This window comes from Acanthochromis polyacanthus, chromosome 10 (assembly GCF_021347895.1).
Source record: "Acanthochromis polyacanthus isolate Apoly-LR-REF ecotype Palm Island chromosome 10, KAUST_Apoly_ChrSc, whole genome shotgun sequence".
NCBI lineage: Eukaryota > Metazoa > Chordata > Actinopteri > Pomacentridae > Acanthochromis > Acanthochromis polyacanthus.
Window position 1 is genome coordinate 14,280,924 of NC_067122.1, and position 15,199 is coordinate 14,296,122.

General features: G+C 38.7%; 2 protein-coding genes across 2 annotated transcripts; one reads left to right on the plus strand and one right to left on the minus strand.

The window, feature by feature from the left end:
• Position 1: 1 nt before the first annotated feature.
• Positions 2 to 11,576, minus strand: cul4b (cullin 4B). The gene is made up of 20 exons (XM_022214446.2): positions 10,670 to 11,576; positions 9,304 to 9,419; positions 9,086 to 9,189; positions 8,909 to 8,978; positions 8,146 to 8,219; positions 7,895 to 8,057; positions 7,590 to 7,679; positions 5,993 to 6,075; positions 5,841 to 5,908; positions 5,587 to 5,705; positions 5,260 to 5,452; positions 5,071 to 5,175; positions 4,874 to 4,984; positions 4,686 to 4,771; positions 3,770 to 3,877; positions 3,549 to 3,662; positions 3,346 to 3,451; positions 3,054 to 3,226; positions 2,812 to 2,964; positions 2 to 1,164 (listed from the first exon to the last, which is right to left on the minus strand). Exons 1-20 carry the CDS (start codon positions 11,133 to 11,135, stop codon positions 1,069 to 1,071), a joined length of 2,598 nt encoding a protein of 865 aa, XP_022070138.2. The 5' UTR covers positions 11,136 to 11,576; the 3' UTR covers positions 2 to 1,068.
• A 1,188-nt stretch (positions 11,577 to 12,764) lies between these two features.
• Positions 12,765 to 14,892, plus strand: mcts1 (MCTS1 re-initiation and release factor). Its single transcript, XM_022214470.2, has 6 exons — positions 12,765 to 12,959; positions 13,568 to 13,720; positions 14,024 to 14,121; positions 14,205 to 14,338; positions 14,486 to 14,553; positions 14,642 to 14,892. Exons 1-6 carry the CDS (start codon positions 12,949 to 12,951, stop codon positions 14,721 to 14,723), a joined length of 546 nt encoding a protein of 181 aa, XP_022070162.1. The 5' UTR covers positions 12,765 to 12,948; the 3' UTR covers positions 14,724 to 14,892.
• The last annotated feature ends 307 nt before the right edge of the window (positions 14,893 to 15,199 follow it).

The window sequence follows — 15,199 nt, forward strand, 5'->3', positions numbered from 1 at the left end:
ATTGAAACAGTTGTTTTAATTTGAAGCAGTAAATCTAACAGACTCGTACAAACAAGGGCATGTCTAATCAATCATGTTTCCTCAATATTTGAGGCATATTCCCTCCACTTTTCAGCAAGGCCTTCAAACCCAACAGTGAGACTTAAACAAAAAAATTAAGTGTGTGTGCATAATGACACCAGAAATGGACTTTCAATGCATTGTGCTTTTTAGCATACCTTCTAAGGGTTAACAAAAACCTAAGAAGCAGTTGACTGTCAGGTGGGATCATTTAACATCTCACTTTAGTGATGTATGTACAAAAACGTACAAAGAAAAAATGAGAAACTTAAATTCATATACTTGTACAACTGTCTTAGCAGCTTGAATATGCCCCGTTACAAAACAAGTGCTCCTTTTTTTTTGGCACAACCTCTGTTTTGAACATTTTGCGTGTTCATGGTCACAGCTTTATCATGTGGCTACATGGCCTTAAAAAAACTGTATAACTTTGCTGAAGGGTCACATTTGACACAGATATTCCCAAATTGCCAGCCCCTTACTATATATGTTATTACCATAGTCCCACATTTGACACTGACTGAAGAAACAAGCATCCATTTAATTTTTTGATCCTTTTTCTCTCCAACATGTGGTACATTTAGAGCTTTGTTAGGTGTGTCAGCATTTGCTTGGGATACTGAATGAACAAAGAGAGAAAAAAAAGTGACTCGATAACAAAGAGCATATTGATTCAAACTATGGACAAAGAAGAATCTAAGTTTGAAAATAAATATTTTTCCTCTCCATTAAAAAAAAGAGCAAACTGAACGTTATCTGTGTGTCTTCTTTGTCCCAGCTCTCTCAGAGGCACTGAGAAATATGGACAATATTCTCTTTTCAATGGGCATGCAGTCCACAGGATCACAAGACCCCTGACAAAAACCCTGTGGAGCAGTAGCCATTCACTTGTCGGTCGCTGGGTTGAAGATGATAATGGTTAACATCCACTGGAGCAAAAGATTTATAGACCGATCACTCAGAACAGCTTTCATCCTAACCGGACCATCTGCGTCTCTTTTCTGTTCTCTAGGCCACATAGTTGTACTGGTTGGAGTTCTCCTTGTCACGCTCCATATAGTCCCTGTCAATAAGAGACTCTATCCTCTTCTTCAAGTCAGCAGGCTGGAAGAGAGGAGGGCAGAGAGGAGGCATAAGTTAACACATGAAAAGCTGATTCATGTTAACCGTTCCACTTCCCCAGAGCCATTTATTACATAAATGTCCTTTTTATTTAAGCCATTTTGAACTTTCCCATCTAAACTTAAATCAACTTTACCGAACTTTCTGACAGTAGTCCCTGACAAATTATTTGACTAATTTATCTGCTGGTAAGACAGGTGATCCAAAAATATAAAACAAGCAGTTGAACTTGTGGATAAAAGTAAAATTACTAAGAGAATTACACAAAATCTCAGCCCATTGCTATTATTTTAAAAGACCTCACGGTGTCGAGATGGGTTTACATCTACTTGGAACTCAGGAGATTGATTAAGTTATAGTTCACTTTTACATAAGTCTTTACAAACAAATCTCACAAATTCTTACATTGCAGAATATGGATTTAGCAGGAACTAGGTCATATTTTATCATAAATTCTTAAGATAATTTACCAAATGGATCAGGAAGTCTTTATCAGCTTGACCTATTTAAAACCCTTTCACCATACGATTAAAAAGCTCATAAAAGTTTGCTACTTTATTGCCAAAGAATGAGTGACATCAAATAGCAATCAGTCGATCCTGTGCCAGTGCGAATGTGGATTCTCTGGAATAAATAATTCCACACAAGAGAAAATCACATATTGGATTAGAAATAGACTGACTGTAGCCATGTCCAAACTTAATCCCACAGTGTCACCAGTAACTGTCGATTGTTGTCGTCGTACTGATTTTAGTCTTGTCTGTTTTCCTCTCCTTTTAGCTACATTTGGTCTTCTGCACTTCTTAAAATGCTGCGGTTTCTAAAAAAAAGCATGATTAAATAAAATCCCTCATAGATGTATATCCTTAAACAGCTGGTAAATTAATTAAAAGTGAAGAGAGAAAAAAGCAAAGAATAGCCTCCTTTATTACAGCTAACTGACTCATCTACTGGGCTGATTATCATCCTGCTTAGTGCACATATGACAATAATGTTAGCTGAAATAGTCGATAAGTAACAAGAAATGGCAGCATAAAAATTTCAAAGACATGTCCAAGCTCATTTTTAAAGCATCTCTAGTTCATAGTTTGTCCACCACAGACCACTACTGTAATCATGATTAAAGGGACCCATATATGAACACTGCAATATAAATCACTGCAGGATTTTAACTCGTCTCTAAAATCTGGTATCTGGCAGACTATGATCCTCAAATGCGGTGGCTTCAGTGAAATAATCCCAGATAAAGTTCTATTAATGCCCCCGCCCCCCCTCCATATCCCTCCATAGGACATAGCAAATACAGAATATATGAAGGTGCAGGTCATTACACATTACCTAATTTTGAGAGTAAAACTGCAAAATGGAATGTATGGGAGTAAACATATAATTTCCACACAAATCAATGCCAAATTTCTCATAAATGAATATTAAAGATTGAGAGTTGTGGGGAATCCTAGTGGCCAAGGCCATTGTGACACAGGCTGTAAAACCCAACATCTTTGGCTCGAGTCCAGCCAGCGTTTCTGTTGCTCATCATCTCTCATCCCTCCTTTCATTTCCTGTCACCTCCCTACTGCTGCGGTATAATAAAAAGGCCAGAGAAAGATCCAGAGTCGTGCTTATCACCTTGACAGGGAACTTGAGCTGGTTGTACACCTCAGACATCAAGAGATTATGGCTCAGAGTCTTCCTCATCTTCATGATCCGCACAATCGCAGCATCGATCTGGTACTGACGATCCTGAAAGACCCGCTCGGTGGTGCTGGCTTGCTCCTCCACCTGGGGTTAAAAAGACACACGTTCAAACGATTCTGCAAAACCTCAAAGGTAATGACAGGTGTAAAACTGCAGTCAGAAAACAGTTATACCGTTTCTTTCATCTGGATCTGGTTTATTTTGATCCTGAAGAGTTTGTGTTTGAAGTCGTCATTGCAGGAAAACTTGTCTCCATCCTCCACATCTTTGCTTTTTGGGGTTTTGGTGAGGACACGTGCTTTTCCACACGCCAGTGACTGCAGCGTCCGCCTCAGTTCACTGTCCTCTGCAAAACACAAGGCACACAAACAGCGTTTTAGATCAGTGGTGCTGAATAAAGATGATGCTATTTCTCCATGAAAAATCAATGTGCTGCCCAACAAACTTTGATGTGATAATACAAACCTATTCCTGTCGCCAGTTTGATCTCCTCCAGGGTAAACTCCTCTCCTTCATTAAACATCAGCAGTACAAGTGTTTGGAAAAGCGACACCTGTAGCTCTTTCTTACCCTTTTGCAAGAAAAGCAAAGACAACAATTAACATCAGGCTTTATTCACTGTGAGTGAGCAAAACACACTGGAGTATTGACAGAAAAGAGTTGTAAACCTCTTTAAATTCAGCTTTTAAAACACAATGCCCTAGTGTTGATTGCCACTGCAGCTTCCTGCCACTGTGTTTGCCCAGGTAGAAGGTCTTGAATATCTCTTGCAGTCGCACCATCTGGTTAAAGATAACAGAAGCGTTACAAAGCATCCCAGTATTTTTATTGCACGGCTAGTTGTAAAAACAGCGTGTCCCAAAAATCCCAATATTTGCTCAGCACTAACCTCAGGAGGCAGGTGTACTTCCATTGGGACATAGGTGGGCCAGTAGCCCATAGTGAGGATGTTCACCGTCAGCTCGATGTTGCCGGGAATGTTTTGGCACTGCATATACTACAGAAATAAAAATAAAAAGACATCTTTTGCACCTGTCACTTCACACATGGTATCAATTTCTTAATCTAAGGAAACTGAACCTGTTACTGAGCTGAAAACAGCAGTGCATTAACAAACACAGAGGCAGTGTTGGTCAGTTCTCACTGTATTAGGTACCAGTGAGAAGGTAAGTATGAACCATGATGCCCAGTCTGAATAATGAATACATGAGTTTGAAAAGTAAGATTGAATTGATCTATATTTATATGAATAAGCACTTAAAATTTTGGAAACTTTTTTTTTAAATATAAGCTATAGAAAGTATGCAGGCCAGTGCAGTCCGTAGTCAGATCACATTTCACAGCAGCGTTAACAGAAAGTTAAGCAGAGGCAACCATACATCATTTGACTGGATGAGGATTACTGTAGCTTTTATGTTATTCCTGTCACTTGAAACCCATTATTTTTGTTTTTGTGTGTATGAGCGTTAAGTGTTTGGTTTTAGCATCTGCTGTTTTATCATTTTTCATGATGTTCATGTATATATTTGCTGTTTAAGCCTGTGTGTTTCAACTGACATCAAAACAACATCCCTTCAATGACAGGAAAATCAAGTTGACATTGAAGTCTGAGAATCAAGTTTTTGGCAGCTGACCAAGCATCTTTTTGCCGAAGTTTCTCTAAAATCAATGAAGATGATGCATCATTTCCATGTTATGCTGTTATCTATCTAAACACAACCTTCTCCATAAACTCACAATCAAATGAATCAGCTGAAAAATGTCCCATGAACATTTATGTCGACTGAACCAAATGTTGTCTTTACCTGTTTGAACTGCACCATGATGTCTTTAGAAAGCTCCATGTCCTTGAACATCCCCTCTAGTTTGCTGGTGAACGCTGCTCCACATTCTGGGGAAAAGGTCAATATGCATTCATGTTAATGTCAGGGTTCCCTTTTTGTCACTGCTTTGTGTATGTTAAAGAAGTGGTGCTGTGATGGATCAGACTGACCGTGCTTCAGCTTTGACAACATTGATTTTTCGGCATCCACTGAGGCGCTTTTTCCAACCAGCAACCTCTTGGCCAGATCCTTTTTGTAAAATGCCTCAAAAACATCTTTTCCTACAATGACAACAAATGATTACAATGTGGACAGCCATAAAAATGGAAAAAAACACAACTGAAACCATTGTGATTATAAACATTACCATAGATGAATCTAAAGATGATCATGATCTTATCCAACATCTTCTCCAGTTCTTCATCTGTCGCCTCTTTGTTGCCTGCCCTGAGCTTTGAATCCACATGTTTTGCTGTGAACAAACGTATATTTACATTATTTGCTCTTGAACTGACAGTGTGACAGCTATAATTGGGCAAAATGCGCAGTTTCTGACCTATGAGCTCTGCGGGTTTGTTTGGCCGTTTGTTGATGAACGTTTCGAAAGCCTCCTTCATTGCATTAACAAATTTCTCATTCTTCATGAAGCACACGTCGATGATGTGATCCACCTTATCTTTGAAGTCCAGCAACTCTTGCACCATTGTTTTGTCTTTTTCTGGATTGATTACAATTGTGCTTCCAAAAGCCTGGATGTTGATTTTCAAGACAGTGGAAAACAATAGAAAACATCGTCAAAATATCTTAAGACCAAAAAATTTGAAACATCTCCTGAGAGCTCAGCGTCTTCAGGCTAAATCATCTCTACTTAATGCCGTCATACCTTTATGTACTCTATCCAGTGCTGCAAGAGCACCTGAACACCCCCTCGCACTCGACTGAAGAGCTGATAGAGGAGAGACAGATCCTGAATTCTGTTCTCATCCAGCAGGTGAGTCAGCCCTGCAAATTTCCAACAGACAGTCAGAGGTCACTTTTAAGACATGACATGTGATGGAGAAAGGAAATACATCCTGGACATTTTCCTTCTGCTGCAGTGCTGTTTACATATGTAGTGTTTACTGCTGTGTACCGTACCTTTTTGCAGAGTTGCAGTGAGATGTTCACCCAGCAGCTGCTTCTCCACCGTGGCAATGAGGGGTTTTCTGAGAAGTGGAAGAAAGCTCATGTTACACTTGAATCTCTGTCAGTGTTATGTTGCAACCTGAATGCTACAGACCAACACTCACTGTGTGCTCTGGTCAAGATATGTGATTACTCTGTCGGCCTCCTCTTCTAAGCGTTTGTTGACATGATGCAGATATTCTGGTACCTAAAAAAAACAAAAACAAACAAAAAATGCAGTGTGTACAGTGTGTACAGATACTTGATCTCACCAGCTTCTAACATGTTTTACATGTGTCTTCAAAGTCTGCTTTCTGCTATACAGCTGAATATGATCCTTTTACCACACGGAGGTTAATTCAATAGAGCATTTTTCGAATCATAGGTTACAAAGCGCTTCACATATGATGGCTTTTTGAAAAGGATCTAATCGCACTGATAAACTATAGGTCAGAAAACACAAACAAAACAACAATAACATCCATTCTAAAAAGATTTTTAAAAAAACCCCAAAAAAACCACCCAGCCATGATGAAAATAAAATTCATGTCTGCAAAGTAATATTCAAGTGTAGGATTGTCTGCAAATCTGAATCTGAAAAAAAAGATTTAATAGATACTAACCCAACTATCTTGTACTTTCTGAGTTTAATTAGTCTCGCTGACATGAGTTAATGTGATATAGTTTTTAAATATTACCACAAAGTTGCATAATCAGATATGTGAGCAGGAACATCTTGATTACAGTCTCTTTATGCAGGATTTAACTGACAGGGCAAGAATAAGGTTTGCGTGATTTTCAGAAAACCCTTAACTTATTACATCGCAGCAATAAATAACTGCAAACAGAAAATAAAATTGTTTACAGCCTTTAGGGAAACAAGAAAGTCTGAGCTGTCACTTCTTGGATTAAAACCAGAGAAAATAAAGATCGCAGAGAAAATGCGTTTCAATCCACTGCTTCAGGACGTCAACAAAGCTGCCAGTCGCAAAGTGAATGTTTTATATTCTTGTTACTTTCATCAAGCAGAACAGGTTTTCAAGTTGAGATGAAAGTAAACCTTCACTCAACACACATTTAGCGCGTCTGACGTGCATTCTGAGCCTCTGAAGTTATAAACAGTGAATTTAAATGTCAATTTCCATATTTTATGATGGATTTCTAGTTGTGGATTGTTTCTGTAAACGAGTTTAACATTAGGACAAGATATCGAGACCTTTCTTTTTTATTTTGTGGGATAAAAAAATCTAAATCTGATGTCTTACATGGTAGAGCTTGACTAAAAATATCATATGTGCAGCTGCATTTAAGGAGTTTTCTCAAAGTTGATCAATGTACTTGCTATGTTCTTGTTTTTTGAATTACTTGTTTGGTCTATAGAAGTCAGAAAATGAACAATATAACTTAACAATCTGAAGATTAACTAATCAGAATGCTTGTTTTATCCAAGCTACAGTCCAAAACTCAAAGACATTCAGTGCACAACATAGAAAAGCTTCAAATCTTCACATCTCGAAAGCTAAAATCTGAACATGGTTGGAAGGCCTGCTTGAAATACTTATCAGATTACTAAAATAGATGGCGATTTTCTGTTGATCACCTAACTGGCTAACTAATCATTTTAGCCCTAATCATGAGGTAGAATCATATTAAGTCAGCTAATCTCTGAAATAAGAAAAATACACATCAATAATCAGAATGCTGAAGAGGATCATAAATCACCTCTCTCTCCTGCATCAGCCTCTGTCCCTCTGCAGCATACAGTCGATTAGTTTCCTCCAAAAAGCGCTGCTCAAAGGAGTCTTGATAAATCTGTCAGGCACAGAGAGAACACAGGTTTCATTAAAACCATTTGTCAACAGGAAACTGACAGTTCATCACATCAGCGTGGAGGTGATAATGTAAACAACGCTGTCGCCAAAGTCACTATTTTCTTGTAGTAGAAGGACAAATACAAATGACAGATGGACAAGCTTATCACCTAATGTGTGGATCATTATCAAGCCAAAAATGAGCTGGTGTGGTACCTGCAGGTCAGAGAGCATGCTCAGCAGGCTCCTCAGCAGACTGCGGTCTATCGCCTCTCCGTTTCGCTCCCTCTCAATGAGCAGCAGAATCCCGTCGATGGTTTTACTCTGGACCTTCAGATCACTGATGATGTAGAACCTAAACAGCTCCAGACCCATGTCCCTGCACAGCACAGCAGCTTGTTCAGCACCAGCTTCAACAGCAATCAGCCTCATGCGATTGTAAAACTGCGAAATCACCGATCACTCACCAGATTGATGGCAGCATTGAATTTTGTAAAACATAGGTGCGATCCAAAAACAAAAATATACTCCTAATCATAATCTGAAAGGCAATGACAGACATTCACAATTAGAAAAGAGTAGAAATGGCACAGTTAGTAGTTAGGTAGTTTGTTTTTTAGTTTTCTTTTGTGTAATATCTGAGAGAATATCTCAGACTGGGACTGAAACTTCAGTTTTGTTCTGTGTTACAAACTGGGAGCATGGGGACTGAATCACATAACAACAGACCAGCGTGGAGTCTGTTGATTGGAAGCTCTTGCACACGTCAGGCCGCATCCTTCATGTGTTTGTCTGTCTGACACGCTGCTAGAGCTGCCCTCAGCATGTTAAAAGTTCAAACTACTACAGTAAAATGTCCTCCTTTCTCTCTATGATTGGAAGTATAACCTACATAGAAGAGATGACATGCAAAATTGAATTGTTTCTGACAATAAACACCATCTATTCCTGTCTGTAGTGTAACAGATGAAGTTGTACATCTTCTGTCTACCTTCTCTTCAGTCATTTATACTACAGTTCTTCTGTTTGTCTTATTCTTTTGGATGGTTTGACTCATTGGTTTCATCACAATCATCTGGGGAGACTAATGCAAGATGCTGCCTCGCTAGATTATTGGAACTAGATCAGTGCAACATCCATTTATTGATGAGAAATGTTCAGAAATAATGCTTAGCAGTTTCAAAGAGATAGAACAATTATCACAGAACTTACTAAAGTTATAAAACATACCATTTGTCTGCAGTGATCTTGCCAGCACTTGTCAATTTTCTTCAGGAAAAGCACACTGTCCAGGGCATCCGTAAGAACAAAGTTAAGTCAACAGTGAACTTCAAGAGTTTTACCACACATGATTATATCCCATGATTCACTCCAAACAATTTTAGTGGCTGAAACTGTGAAGGATATTCTCTGAATTGATCAATTTGTGCCTTGATGTGGTCTTCACACACAGCCCTCAGCTGTTTGTAAAGCTTGGCAGATATCTTATGGGAGCAGAGGTTTTCGACAGCCTGAGGGGGACAGAAAAAATAAAACGTCACCAACATGATAGCAGAAGAGCGGCTTCCTGTAGACTGTACATGCAGCGAGGTTCCTCTGAGAGCTCAGCAGGTGTGATGTGATACCTGGTAGAGCTCCTCTAGATTGTACTTGATTGAAGTGCTGTTCTGTATGGCCTCCACTGCCTCCTTCAGCTTCTGCCAGGTCTCCTGTGTGTAGTTCTCAGGCAACTTAGGCTTTTCTGTAGGCAAAACAAAACACAAGGAGCTCTGACAACACTGTGGACTACAACAGGACGGTTGGCCTCAGTGGACCAATGTGTGGAGCCACTGTTTGCTTCCATTTAAAGCCAAGTATACATGATATCACCTGAGATGTTTTCTCTGATTTAATTCTTATAATTACACTACATGAATAATAGCATCCAATGCAGACTGGCAACAAATCTAACCATCTTGGTTCCACTGTCACCTAAATAAATACCACAACTCTAACACTAAACTGAGACAACCATTTTGTCTGACATCTCTGATTCCTCCTGCAGATTTTAAAGCTTTAACTCATTTAATTATTTCTATTTACTCCATTTGTTGATAGTGCTTTTTTTTTTTTTTAAAGTTCTTGTGTGCTAATTGTGTGGCTGAATTTTGATCTCAATAAAACTCTGATGTCAGTCACATGCAGTTCAAATTATTTTTATAATATTAATTTGGATATTCCCCAATATCGCAAAGGTAGCTATAAAATCACAACTTTTTATCTTTACACTTGTAGCATTTCCTTTTAAACTGCGTGTCAGACAACTTTAATAGCAAATTCTGCAAACTAACTGTAGCCACAATATGATCAAAACTACATAACAAGTCAAGTGGTTTCCACTAGAAAAATACACTTGAAGTTACAAATCAACCTAACAAGTACACTTATTGGAGTTACCCTGTAGTGCTTTTATGATGTAAATTAACCATATTAATTTCACAAAAATGAGATTAAACATAAACAAACGATAATAATTATTAGGGATCAGATCCTACAGACTTACTAAATGTACAGATTAGCCTAACAGACTTAAATGTAAAGGCTGAAGGCTGAGAGTATTATTAGACAATAAACTAATCTGCAAATAAATTGTAGTGCAAAAAAGATATATAAGGCCCATTCTTTTTATAGAATTATTTGCTTATTCAGTATAGTATAATGGGAATTAACTAATCACTTCTATGTCTAGTTTTGTCTCCCATATTGACATAACTGATACCAACATGTCTAGTAAAGGAAACGCATTGTTTTGTCAACTTTTTGTTCTTTTACTCATCTACATTACTACTATATCAACATTTAACTGTAACACAGCCTCTAGGATCAATCAAAGACTATTGAAAAGCAGATCTGATAAATGTGCTGTCCATCACTGTCGCAGCAGGGGCTAGTTAACAGTTGAGTGTATTTTTTAGGAGCCTGTTTCACATCATCCACCAGTGTCTCCGGTACCTCTGAAGTTCTTGATGACTAGTTTCTTGGCTGCTCCGGGTTTGCTGTTGGAGAAGGTGCCGGATCCTGCGGTTTTGGTCAGTCCGTTTGCATGGTGCCCCACGCCGCCGGCCAGGAACATGGCTTTGCTTTTGTTATTGGAGCACGAAGCGGCGGCAGCAGCAGCCTCCTCAGCCATTTTCACATCCAGTCCAATGAAATCCACTGAATCCTCGAACCTCAACTTCTTCTGGATGTGCAGCGGAGTGGGAGAGCAGGAGGAGGAGGAGGAAGAGGAGGAATTCAGGGTCTTGGGAGGCGAAGAGGAGATCGTGTCACTGGTGTCTTCCCTCTCGGAACCGTTTATTTTCCTCTTCTTGGGGGATGTGATGTTACCGCTGTCGTTTTTGACATCAGTAGCCGCGGGTCTAGCCTCCTGGGTTGGCGGTGGTGGGGGATTAGGGGAAGATAAACCTGTTGGAAACATGAAAAAACGGGAATACTAATTCTTAACAGCCAGTCTTCTGATCCGAAACTTCCAGGCTCGCCGGGGGAAGAGCTCAGTGTCCGAGAGCTGTAATCTGCCGGAGCACGGAGAGGTTTTACCCAAGTCCTTAACGTACTATAAAGCACACAATAAATTGCAAACTACACAGCTCCACTTGAACCTAGCCTTGTCTCTTTCTTGTTATTGCTGGCAGAAGAAGAAAGATGGTTGGCTACTGCTTCCTCTTTTTCCCTCTCTTGTCTAACCGCGTCGTAAAGTCGTTTTTTGCGAGCGGCGGTTCGGAGCAGCCGTTAAACACGATTATTTACAAAAGAAATGTAGTTAAGATGAGAACAGGCTCACATGATAGTATAACCTCCACGGACAAACACGGGAAAAAATTCGCTCATAAAAAGCTAGTCGGTGACCCCACCGGAAGTACTTTGTACAAAAGTACTTTTTGCACAAGCGTGTTTTCTTTTTCTTTTTTTTACACCGTCTACAGCTGCGGTAGCGCTTTTAACCAGCAGATGGCGTCATGGCAACGACTCTGTGACTTGTTTAGACCACAAGATGGCGCCACTGACTCAGGAGATAACGTCGCTGTCACGGTTTAAAAGCATTCACAACATTGAACGACGGTCAGCATAATTTAACTTTTGGACAAGAATTTACAAAACATTTGTGACAAAACACTCAGTGAAACAACAAAACAAAGCAAAACAAAAAACACTGTAAGAAATAAACCAGGCTTTTACAAACAGTAAAATATTAATGTTTTTAATGCTTTTAATCAACCATATCATATCATTTTCCAGAAGTTAGATACTTGATTAAAACTCCAGATAAACAAATCCGGGGCTGACAATTAAATTAATGCGAATTTTTTCAGCTTTCAAGGACAAAACATTCTTACAATCCAACAAATTCATCTTTTCATCGTTCTAGATTCTCATACAACACTTGCATCTACCAATTATACCATTGCAAACTGTGTTTTTTGTGTCTTCTTCTTAAATTTGCTGTGTAAAATATTTCTTTTTTTCTGTTTTGTGACATATGTAATATAATTTATTTCAATATTTTAAAACTATTAAACATTGTATAGAAATGATAACTGGGCATTTCATTGCACAATGTACTTTAAGATGTATGATTGTGCCCTATGTGATTAAAAATTGTGTTGTGCTGATTCTGAAATACTGTGACAGCTTTAACAACAGCACAGAATCCAGTATATTTAGACTACTGGTTTAGATGGCATAAAATATAAAACTGAGCTTTGTTTTTGTTTTATTTATATGTCAAACGAACAGTATTTATAATGTAGCTTCCACGCTTTGAATTATTATAATCTTGATCAGCATTATCTCTGTTTATGGAAGAATCCAAGTTACAAAGGGCTTTATGAGATGACAAAATAATACAAATATATCACGTTTGATGATTTAGATTCATTTTGGAATTAATGTAAAATGTTGCAGTAATACGTAATGTAAAACTAATGTGTAATGGTAATAGTCACAATCATACGAAGCAGCGTTGTCCGATTTTTTTATATATAAAATAGATTTTTTTATATGTTACCGAGTTGACAGTATGACCTGCCGTGTAAGGTAAGCAACTGTCGTAAAATGACGCGCCCCGTACACCGCTGGCCCTCCACTGCCAAACAGGCGTGGAATTGCTGTAGTGTTACTTGATTGAAGAATTGTATTTTGTGATTTTTCTCGTTTAACAAAACCGACCTGGCGTTGCAAGTTCGGACGAGTTTTGACACACTTGAGGAACGCGGTAACGGCGACCAACGAGGATGTTTAAAAAGTACGTTGCGGATATTTTCGGTGTTAGCTCGCCACAGTTAGGTGGCTAATGCTAACTGATCAGCCGTGCCGTCTTCTAGTTTGTAGGAAGCTAATGTTCAGTAAATGAGACAAGCAGACAGGAGTTATACTTTTAGATACCCTTTGTTGTAATTATTAGAGGCAGGCATACACAATTAAATAACCACACAGAGACGAGATTAAACAAACACGACATTCTCTATGTTTCTTTTAAGGTAATCTACACATCAGTATCATTGTCATGGACATTGTATTCAACATTATGTAAAGTTAGCATGGTAATTGTGGAATTATTGTGTTCAAGGACATATAACATAGTGGTTCACCGAAGTAGAATTGCAAAAGCAGTCTTAAAGTACCCTAAGATGAACATTTAACTTAAACGTGACAAGTTTTACAGCAAATGCTACAAAAATGCTTAAAATGGAGAGTATTGACAAATATTAGTTACTGTCTCGGGCAACCGTCATTTTAAAAAAATCATATTTTCTGGTAATTGTGAAAATGCATTCCATATTTTGGGAAATAGTTTGAGAACCTTTTAGCCTTTTCTGGAGCTCTAAACCTGTTTCTTGTCCTGTGTTTCAGATTTGATGAGAAAGAAAATGTGTCTAACTGTATCCAGCTGAAAACATCAGTGATCAAAGGCATCAAAAATCAGCTGTTGGAACAGTTTCCTGACATCGAGTCATGGCTCAATCACATAATGCCAAAAAAGGACCCTGTCAAGATAGTGAGATGGTATGACTTTGACATTTTTTTCTCATCTGTGTGTTTCATAACTGGTGGAACTGCAGTGATGAACCAGTTTGCTGTCAGCATTACATTCAATAGCAGATAATATGATAGTCAGTTTGAGTAATTTTGTAAGATTTCTTCAAAATTCTCTGATTGCAGTTTCTTAAACATAAGTATTATCTGGTTTCTTTACTTTTCTGTGACAGTAAACTGATTATCTTTCTATTAAGTTGAGCTCTACTATGCAGCGTCTTCTCATTGAGTGATTGCCTCCTACAGTTTATAATATTTCTTTATTTATTCCAGCCATGAACACATTGAAATCCTGACAGTGAATGGAGAACTGCTTTTCTTCAGACAAAGAGAAGGACCATTCTACCCAACCCTCAGATTGCTGCATAAATGTGTGTGAGATGTTCTAACATTACATGGTTAACGGTTGTATTTGAATGTCCTCATGCTGATAAGATATTTGTCCTTGTCATAGATCCTTTCATTCTTCCACACCAGCAAGTAGACAAAGGAGCCATTAAATTTGTCTTGAGTGGAGCCAACATCATGTGTCCCGGACTGACGTCACCAGGAGCTAAACTTTACCCGGCTGGGGCTGACACAGTAGTTGTATCCTTTTGTAAATAACGCTGCACACCACAGCTGTTTGATTTCTTTACTCAAAGTTTTTACAACCTTTGGGGTCGTAAAAAGTCACCTTCATTCTGCATTTTAAACGAGCTTGCCAACAACTTCTTCCTTAATAAGCGGATACAGGCCATAATGGCAGAGGGAAAACAACACGCACTTTGTGTTGGCGTAATGAAGATGTCTGCAGAAAGCATGTAAGACTTGTTTTGCTTAAGCAAATTCTGAACGGTTGCTGCTTTTACTAAAGGATGAATCTAATCTGTCTGTGTGTTTTGCAAACAGAGAAAAAGTCAACAAGGGAATCGGAATCGAGAATGTTCACTATCTGAATGACGGATTGTGGCACATGAAGACGTATAAATGATGCCTGCAACGCCCAACCCCAATCTCCTCGGAAAATGTGCGGAGCTCTTGACAATGAGGCATGAGCTGCCAGTCAACTGTTTACACGTACAGACTTAGCTGTGTAACCTGCTGGACGCTTCGACTTAACCATCATTATGCACAAATAAAAGATCTTGCTTTAAACTATATTCTCCGTTTATAATTTGTATTGGATCTCAGTCCTATGGTGGATTAAAATCAAATAGTACAGCATTGTGGGATTAAATATTTAGGTCTGACTGCTCCAGGTTACAAGGCTCCAATCTGTTGAGTCGGGTTTAGTTTAATTTGTGATGTTCCCTCTCAAAACCACAATACTGATGTATGTTTGCATAATGAATGAAAGACCAGTGCGTGCCACATTCTAGCTGTTAAACCGGTTATTTTGCTCCAGTGCTTGGGTACATTGTGGCTCTGTTCACTGTCACCTGAACGAGTGAATTTCCTTGTAGTCAG